The 9,484-nt window shown below is 55.5% G+C and overlaps 1 protein-coding gene across 6 annotated transcripts in view; it reads left to right on the forward strand.

Annotated features, from left to right (window-relative positions):
• The window catches only part of Meis2 (Meis homeobox 2), a 378,408-nt gene extending 369,306 nt beyond the window's left edge, over nt 1-9,102 (forward strand). For all 6 annotated transcript variants that reach the window (XM_090318635.1, XM_090318634.1, XM_090318636.1 and 3 more), the window contains 4 exons: nt 4,477-4,535; nt 5,123-5,233; nt 5,468-5,558; nt 9,013-9,102. In XM_090318635.1, the coding sequence (XP_090174761.1) occupies nt 4,477-4,535; nt 5,123-5,233; nt 5,468-5,526 (229 nt within the window). In that variant the 3' untranslated portion in view covers nt 5,527-5,558; nt 9,013-9,102. The remainder of the gene's footprint in view (nt 1-4,476; nt 4,536-5,122; nt 5,234-5,467; nt 5,559-9,012) is intronic.
• The last annotated feature ends 382 nt before the right edge of the window (nt 9,103-9,484 follow it).

Here is a 9,484-nt window from a genome sequence, read left to right on the forward strand (position 1 = left end):
AATGAAATAGAACGGGAGAACAAAGTCGTACTCTAAATCAGCAGCTGCTCCTTGCCAGATCAAAGGATGACATTTTTGCTCCTGGACTAGTTGTCCACTCGAGGGCTTGACAGGCAGCTAACAGCTGTCCTGCTCGACTGTGCGGGCCGAGCCTGCGTCTCCTTGGAGCAGATGACAAGGTAATCAGAGGCAGGTCCTCAGCGCCGGGCGGGCGGGCGGCCATCTCCTCAACACCACCGGCGCACAGCGCTCCACCACACCCTGTGCTTCCTCGTAGGCCAGTTGTGGTGAGCAGGCAGCCAGAGGTGGGGTGTCCATGTCAGTCGCTCTGGTTGATTTCCAACTGTGAGAATTGGTGTCCAGGTGAGGCAATACGCTGCAGTTACATCGACCGACCAAGTATTTTATCCTTACGACAATGGACCCTAGATAGGAATGGCTTTGTTCCGTGTTTGGCCTCCCCTGCTTTCAAGTAGCTTTGAAAGGTCACCCGTGCAGGTGCGTGAGGAGTGGTCACGCAGATGTGGTCTCGTGGAGTGACTATGCTTCAGAATCACAGCCCGCGAGGTGTTTGGCCACACGCCAAACACGCCAAGTCACGGAACAGGGTTGATCGTAGTTCAGTATTGCACAGGACAGAAAAGGCCATGTCCCTGTCTGTGAGAAAATTTCTCACATCTCACTGAAAAAGCAACAACTCTACGATTAGCGACACGAGCCTTGGCCAAATGAGACAGCCGATTTCTTTCTGCATTCATGGGAGGGAGGCAGGCCGGGGAACAGTTCCACGGGAGCCTTGGTGGGGGCTCCCTTGGGAGACACAGGTGGAACAGGAGCAGGGAAATGATTACAAACTGGTGTACCTAACCAGAGCGATCCAGAGACCGGAGGGAAGCATGTGTGTTTTGTGGCTAAGACTCACAAGTAAAACGGCTCACGCCTGTCGTCCCAGCTCCTCGGGAGGCTGAGATCTGAGAATCGTGGTTCAAAGCAGCCTGGGCAGGAGAGTCTGTGAGACTCCAGAAAACTGGAAGTGGAGCTGTGGTTCAAGTGGTCCAACATTAGCCCTGAGCAAAAGAAGTCTCAGGTCCAGCACGTAGGTCCTGTGTTCAAGTCTCAGGACTGGCACCGAAACAAAATGTAACCTGGATGTTTGCAAGTCTCGGCGCTTAGGCAGAATAGTAAGGTTTGAGGTGTGATCTGTAGCAGGACTTCCTTGGTGCAGAGATGCCTAGGACATCTGGAGGCCTTCTAAGCTGGGTGTGGTGCGAACCACGTGGAGGCTCCCGTGGGTAGTTTTGTATCTTTCCTAAGCTGATGGTTTCAGGAGCACAGCAGCAAGAATTGGGGTGTCACTCAGGGAGTGTGAGTCCAACTGGGTCCCCACATATTTTTTTTTCCAGTCCTGTGCTTAAGCCCCAGGCCTGAGCACTGTCCTTGGGTTTTCTCAAGGCTAGAGCTCTACCACTTGAGCCTCAGCACCACTTCTGGCTTTTTTTCTATGTATGTGGTACCGAGGAATCGAACCCGGGTCTTCGTGCATGCTAGGCAAGCACTTTAACCACTAGGCCAGACTCCTGGCCCTGAGCTATGATGTCTACAAAGACCTGCCATGCGGACATGTGCTCCTTTGAGGAACAAGGCACATTATTAACCTTTTATCAGCCCACCTGGGCACTGTTACCAGCCACACATCTATGCCTGCTTAGTACATGTAAGAGTGAGGCTGCGTGGCCAAGATGTGGGCTTGCCTCGTGGCTGAACCATGCCCGTGCCCGAGGCTGTGCTGGGTCCCCGAGGGAGCGGGTTCCCTGTGTCCTCCCCTGTGCAGAGGTACTCGCCTCCTTTTCCCCTACGCAGAGGGTATACGGAAGTTGTTAAGTGCTTCGTGCATGTTATTGATGAGGTGATACGCCGAACGGGAGCCTACAGCCCTGCCCCAAGTCACAATCCCTCTCCTCTCCAAGGCTTCATGCAGGCGGGAGCCGGACCTCAGGGTCTGGTTAGGGCAGGGTCAGGGCAGGCTGCCCTGACTGAAGGAATGCTGCCCCAGTCACCGGCGCCCAGCCTGCAGCCCTGCAGAGCCACGCATGGTCCACCTGAGCGATGCTCTGCACTAAAAAGTCGTTGGAAAGCCCCAAGTTTGTCAGATTGCAGCAGCAGGACACGATGCAGTGCCAAACAAGGAGGGGCGGAGGGGAGGGGAGGGGAGGGCATGGCCCAGCAAGCCAGTCACCTGAGCTTTGCCTTTTAATGTACCGGTTCTGGGTTGAATTCGTGTGGATTATGGGGTTATTGGAAGGCTGACGTGTTAGTAGGTAATAGTTAAGGAGCGTTCTGTGCAGACGGTCTCCGTGGTGGCTCTCGAGGGTCGGTGCGAGCCCGGGCTGCTCCCTGGGGACCCAGTCCGTGGGACGAGTGACTGAGCGGCCCAGTGAGTCCCCGCGGGCCATGCCCTCTCCTGTTTAAGCAAGATGCGGAAAAGGCACCAGACGTGGTACTCGGGTTATTTTAAAGAAATGTGTACTGAGACACAAAGAAGACCCGAGCGCGTGGGGCCCACTGTCTGTACAGCGCATGGGCACAACCGCAAAACCCTTTGACAGGGGCGTGGCACCCGGGAGGCTCTTCTGGATGGGGGCAGCTGAGAAGCCTCGGCTCTGAACTGGAAGCCGCCTGCGGGGCTCTCCGCGAAGGCTGGGAGCAGCAGTTTCGGCTAGTTGGCTGTCTTCCGCAATTTTTCAAATGTTTTCCGTTTGGCAAAGTCCGAACTATTTTTTGCCAAGACCCTCTTCTCCCCTATTTTTCAAACCCGTGTGAGATTCGGGGATAACTCGATCCATATGCGACTGATGCATTTACACTTAGCAAGATGTCATTTCTGGGGCCCAGTTAATATCCAAGAACCCCACAGAGCCCTTTGAGGACAAGTCTTGTCTCTGCACATGAATGGAGCTTGGCTCCGGAAGCTTGGGAGATGGGGGACTTGCAAAGCAGCAGCTTTATTTTTACATTGATACTGTCTTTACTCCGTGAGTACTGAAAGATCATTGGAAAATATGGATAAGAGGAAGTGGAAAAACCCTCATGTCCTGTCATTCTAGGGAACAGACCATATTATACGGGAAGTTCATTTCAGTAACAAAGTTATTTCAGTCGTGAAGTTACTCCTCATGTGATTTGTTTCTGTGTATCGTTTAGATGGCCCGATTCTGGGGTCATTGCTGTGCCTTCCTGGGTCATTCGTATGGAGAAGGCAGTAATTTCACATTCCGGCTCCAACATTTTCTGAGAGTCATTAAGGAAATATGCCAAGATTGGGGGGCGTCAACGATAAAGCGCAGCATGATAACAAGGAGCCGGCCACGGGCAGAGCTCGTGTGGTCAGAGATTTTGAAGAGTTGGAGGCGTCTGTTTTGGAAATTGCGTGATCCGAAGGAATGTGGTAGGATTCTGAGTATGGAGAGAAACAGCACTGTGGATCATAAATACTGTTTGAGAACAAAATTGCAGAGACTCAATGGCGTGCACGTGAATGAAGCACAGGCCGTGCTGCCCACGCGGCTGAGGCCGGAGGCTGGCCCAGGCCCTCGACAGTAGGGGACACGGCCTGTGTCGCGCACACACGATGGCAGTCAAGAGGGTCGTCACAAAAGAAGAGGTACACCCAGAAACTTCAGGCTGCTGTGGCCTGAGTCGTGGAGGCTCCGCTGGGCAAGCCCGGGAAGGCAGGTTCACCCCTGAGGTCTGAGGATCTCGGTGCCTGGGGGGGAAAGGACGTCAAGACCACTGGAAAAGTGGAGGTGGTGCCGTGGGTCAACAGCGGAGTGCCGGCCTCGCGGTCAGCCCCCATGCCACCCCAGCGGAGGGGAGAGCCGTGGGGCTCACGCGGACTGTGAGGGACAGCCCGCCGGGAGCTTCCGGCCCCGGGAAGGCTGGAGTCCCCACGTGGGCAGTGCCACTCCCGGAAAGCAGAGGGACAGTAGTAGAAAATGATCTTGTTCTTATTAGATTTGGAGACATGGAGGAGGTTTCCAGCAGCTCACTCTGTCCATGAATATTTGATGGACATTATTAAACATTAAAGTAACATGAAGTTAGCATTTACGTTTGTTTCTCAGGCTCTCATCCCGACCACGTGTACCGAGGCGGGCGGTAGAAAGGTGGCTGGCTTTCTGGCTGGCAGTTACCCCGCCCGCTGCCCTAGGCGTCCAGCCCCCGGCCGGAACTGACCTCGGCATGACCCTGGCTTTCTAGGAGTTGCCTGGGACTGAGAGCAGAGCAGAAGTCTTTCTGGCCAGCACTTATTACTGCTGTGTTGGTGATAAAACTTTAGACAGCCTAATGGATGGCTCTGCTGACCTAACAATGCCTCCTAAGAGTGCCAGCTGCAGCACGCCCCCCCCCCCGCTCGCCCCAGAGGCAGAGGCGCCCCGGTGGTCAGCAGAGGTGACCCGTGTTCTCTGTCCATTCCAGGTTCATTAACGCCAGGAGGAGAATAGTTCAGCCCATGATCGACCAGTCTAACCGAGCAGGCAAGTTGTGAACCCCATCACCCTCCCGCCTCCCCCGTCCTCACAATGGTCACGCCACTCTTCTTAAGTAAACACACTGAATTGACGCATCCCATGGCAAACAACGTGTTGCACAAATACTCGACACGCAAAATGACCGCACAAAGTTACGTAAATGTAATAGCATAATGGAAATACACCTACAATACCTTTACTACGCAAAATGAGCTCCATATCCAGCACTCTTCCCCTCTCACAGAGCACCACTCCACCGGGCTCTCATGCCAGCTTCCTACAAAACCAGAGCCCCGTGCCATTACTAAGCACAGGAAGCATGTATAGGACTGGGAAACGCCAGCAAGCAGCCCAATATGTAATAAGGCGCCCACTCAAGTTCTCAGAATTGATTCCCTACTTATTTTCTCAGTACAAAGACCTTGTTAAGGCTCTACCACGACCAGACTGTCAAAACCCCAACAGACAACCCTGTACACGGCCAAAGCACCCCCTCCCCCCTTCCCCCGTGATCGCTGTGCCAGGGCGCGGATTCTGATGGTGTGGTTGTCTTCTCTCCTTTCTCCTCTGTCTCCTCGAATGACTACAATCAGGTTTTCTTCTTGATCCTTCAGTGAGCCAGGGAGCGGCCTACAGCCCCGAGGGCCAGCCCATGGGGAGCTTCGTCCTGGACGGCCAGCAGCACATGGGGATCCGGCCCGCAGGTAGGGTGCCCTCCACGCCCCCCGCGGCTCACCCCCCCCCCCCCGGGCCGGGCAGGGCAGGGCAGGGCAGGGCAGGGCAGGGCAGGGCCGGGCCGGGCAGGGCAGGGCAGGGCCGGGCCGGGCCGGGCAGGGCAGGGCAGGGCGCACACACAATACCGCACACCGGCCACCCAGTGACTGAGGAGTGACTGACGCCCGCCTCTCTCTCTCCCTGTCCCCTGTGGTGCCTCCCAGGACCCATGAGCGGGATGGGCATGAACATGGGCATGGACGGGCAGTGGCACTACATGTAACCTCCCAGGGCCACCACCGCCACCAAGGACACGTAAGTACACCCCTGCTCACACGGCACGCCCCGCCCCGCCCCACCCCTGCTCACACGGCACGCCCCACCCCACACCACCCCTGCTCACACGGCACACCCCACACCACACCACCCCTGCTCACACCACAGGCCCCGCACCACACCACCCCACCCCACCCCTGCTCACACGGCACGCCCCACCCCACACCACCCCTGCTCACACCACACGCCCCGCCCCACCCCACCCCTGCTCACACCACACCTCCCGCCCCACCCCACCCCTGCTCACACCACACGCCCCGCCCCACACCACCCCTGCTCACACCACAAGCCCCGCCTCACCCCACCCCTGCTCACAGGGCACGCCCCACCCCACCCCACCCCTGCTCACACCACACCCCCTGCCCCACCCCACCCCTGCTCACACGGCACGCCCCACACCACACCACCCCTGCTCACACCACACCCCCCGCACCAACCCACCCCACCCCACCCCTGCTCACACAGCACGCCCCGCCCCACCCCTGCTCACACCACACCCCCCGCACCACCCCGCCCCACACCACCCCTGCTCACACCACACCCCCCACCCCACCCCACCCCTGCTCACACTACACGCCCCGCCCCACACCACCCCTGCTCACACCACACGCCCCACCCCACCCCACCCCTGCTCACACCACACGCCCCACCCCACCCCACCCCTGCTCACACCACACGCCCCGCCCCACCCCACCCCTGCTCACACCACACCCCCCACCCCACCCCACCCCTGCTCACACTACACGCCCCACCCCACCCCACCCCTGCTCACACCACACGCCCCGCCCCACCCCACCCCTGCTCACACCACAAGCCCCGCCTCACCCCACCCCTGCTCACATGGCACGCCCCACCCCACACCACCCCTGCTCATACCACCCGCCCCGCCTCACCCCTGCTCACCAGTTTTTTCACTTGCCCCATTGTGTTTTCCAGAACCACCACACCTCTCACTTCAACACATCTCACCTCCCCCAGAACCACCTCACCTCACCTCCCCACCTCACCTCCTCCAGAACCACCACACCTCACCTCCTCCAGAACCACCTCACCTCACCTCCTCCAGAACCACCTCACCTCACCTCCTCCAGAACCACCTCACCTCACCTCCTCCAGAACCACCGCACCTCACCTCCTCCAGAACCACCTCACCTCACCTCCTCCAGAACCACCTCACCTCACCTCCTCCAGAACCACCACACCTCACCTCCTCCAGAACCACCTCACCTCACCTCCTCCAGAACCACCGCACCTCACCTCCTCCAGAACCACCTCACCTCACCTCCTCCAGAACCACCTCACCTCACCTCCTCCAGAACCACCACACCTCACCTCCTCCAGAACCACCTCACCTCACCTCCTCCAGAACCACCGCACCTCACCTCCTCCAGAACCACCTCACCTCACCTCCTCCAGAACCACCACACCTCACCTCCTCCAGAACCACCACACCTCACCTCCTCCAGAACCACCACACCTCACCTCCTCCAGAACCACACAGCTCTCACTTTTGCTTGCAAATGCCCAAACCAGGGGACCCCCACGAGAACCCACAGCACCCCAGCAGGCACCAGCACACACGTGCCTGTCCCACACAAGCGAGACTCACACCCAGACACTTGAAAATCAAAATAACGTCTCAAGTCAACCGTTGACAGACAGAAACTAAACAAGCTTCAATTAAAAAAAAATTTAAAAAAAGGAAAACCACGACGGTCCTAGGAGTAGCATAAACCTGTCCAAAAATGATGGCTATGCAGTTATCTTGTATGCAGAGGTTCCAGTCCACGCGTGATGACGCCAGCCCACACGCGTGTAACGCGCCACCGCGGACATGCTGACTGACGGTGACTTTTCACACATGCCGACCGACTTTAGGCAGGCAGGGGAGTCGCTCCACACAGTTAGAGGAAGGACATTGAGGATCGGATGCACACGAGGCCCTGCTTTCCACAAAGACCGAGTGTTACTTGAAACCTTCAGGTGCCTCCCCATCTTAAAAGAATTCCAGCTCTGCCAACGAGATGACCAACCACACCACCACGCATGCACCATTCACGCTGTGGGCCTTACAGACACTTCACAGAACGCACATACCTTGATTAAATCCCCCTCGCTATGAAAACAGAAGCCGGCAATCCACACATGATCTCAGGACATCACCACGACGCACACATGGGGCCAAGTTCCTCCCCGCCTTCCTCTCCTGAAACACTCAAAAAACGTCACAAGCAGTGTGCCCTGGAAAGCTAGAGAGAAAACATTTGCTCAGCTTGGATAATTCTTAATATAGGCCATATAATTTCTACCCTATTTAATTACATAACATATTTTATGCTTCATGACCAATTACATTAATAGCTTAATACAGAAGAATATTATCCTCTCTTGATTTGATTATGCAGCCGCACAATATGGTATATTTGGTACTTAATTATCATCATCCACTGAGCCGGCTGCTGCAGCGAAGTAAACACAACGGCGCCGCACGGGGCTGTTATTGTCCTCAGACACTTTTGCCACTTCTGCTAATAATGGACTCCGGCTCTATTTAACAAAACGACTGTGGCGTAGCCGCCTTTCCATTACCAGCTTACACTCTCAAAGACATCTGCTCAGCTGGGCGACGGCAGGACGGGGAGGTGACACAGAGGGGCAGGGCCGGGGGACCTTCTCCCCACACAACACAAGCCAGGCAGCAGGGAGCAAGCAAGACGGAATCCACAGCAGAACACCCAACTTCCCTGTATGTCAGCCCGGCAGACGTTGTTCCGGGTTCCTTTACATTGCATGCGTGGCGTCAGGACATTGTTGGGGGAACTTAGAGAACTGACCTACTGAGCATGTCCTGTGACCTTCCATTGACTTCTTACCTTTGACCCTCTTGGTCTCTCTGGTGAACTGCCAACACAATGACTCTAATTCAAAAGAAGGGCCTCATTTTAAAAATACATAAAAGCCAGGCCCCTCAACATGAATATGCCAACATGTTTTCTATAATAAATTTTTCATGAAGAAAAAGATATAATGAGATGTCAATTTGTTTGACTTTATTAGCTACAGTTTTTGGGCCTATCTGTGAATGCAGTCAGGAAAAATAAATGATTTATCAACACTTAACCGATAAAAATTGGACTCAAAATTTATATTCTTATTGAATTTATCAAAGAAATGTACTGAATACCATTTTGAGAAACATTTCCACTTTATGACATTTAGTTGCATTAAATATTTAGTTCTGTTGTGTTGCATTATACTGCTGTGCGATGAAATTAAATGCAAACTACAATTTGAATGTCTGCAAACATTGGCACGAATCTGCAGCTAAATTTAGATATAAGATTTGCAGTGTCTGTTGTTGTCTCTTTTCTCTCTTTGCATCTTCACCCATCCCGGGACCTGACCCGTCTTCTTCTCCACCCCTCGCTTACAGGTTTGCAGAGCTCGCCGGGGACTGTGCGCTGCCACCGCCACCGCCACCGCCCAGAGGCCGATGGGAATGAGTGTGGCACCTCCCAGATGCCCCCCCGCACCCACTCAGCTACGACATGGACCCCAAATGCACTCGTACTTGCCAAGCCACCCCCACCACCCTGCCATGACGATGCACGGAGCACACCCCCTGCCCGCCCAGGAGAGGCCCCACGGCCCGTGCTCTGTCCACCCCGGGCTCGCCCGCCAGCGGATGGCACTCAAGGGAAAAGGAAACGCACGCAAAAGCTACTTTGAGACTTTGTGAACTTTGCCCAGATGTGGACACTTCACACAAAATCCCAGACAGCTGTGATTCTTTTTTACTTTTCTCCTTTTTCATCAAGCAGCAGAGGACCAACACGACAAGAACCCAAATGTGAACGGACCCAGGCCTCCCTGACGCAGCGCTGCCACGTAAAAAAGACTCCGAG

Source organism: Megascapheus bottae, chromosome 25 (assembly GCF_031878675.1).
Source record: "Megascapheus bottae isolate mThoBot1 chromosome 25, mThoBot2.hap1, whole genome shotgun sequence".
NCBI lineage: Eukaryota > Metazoa > Chordata > Mammalia > Rodentia > Geomyidae > Megascapheus > Megascapheus bottae.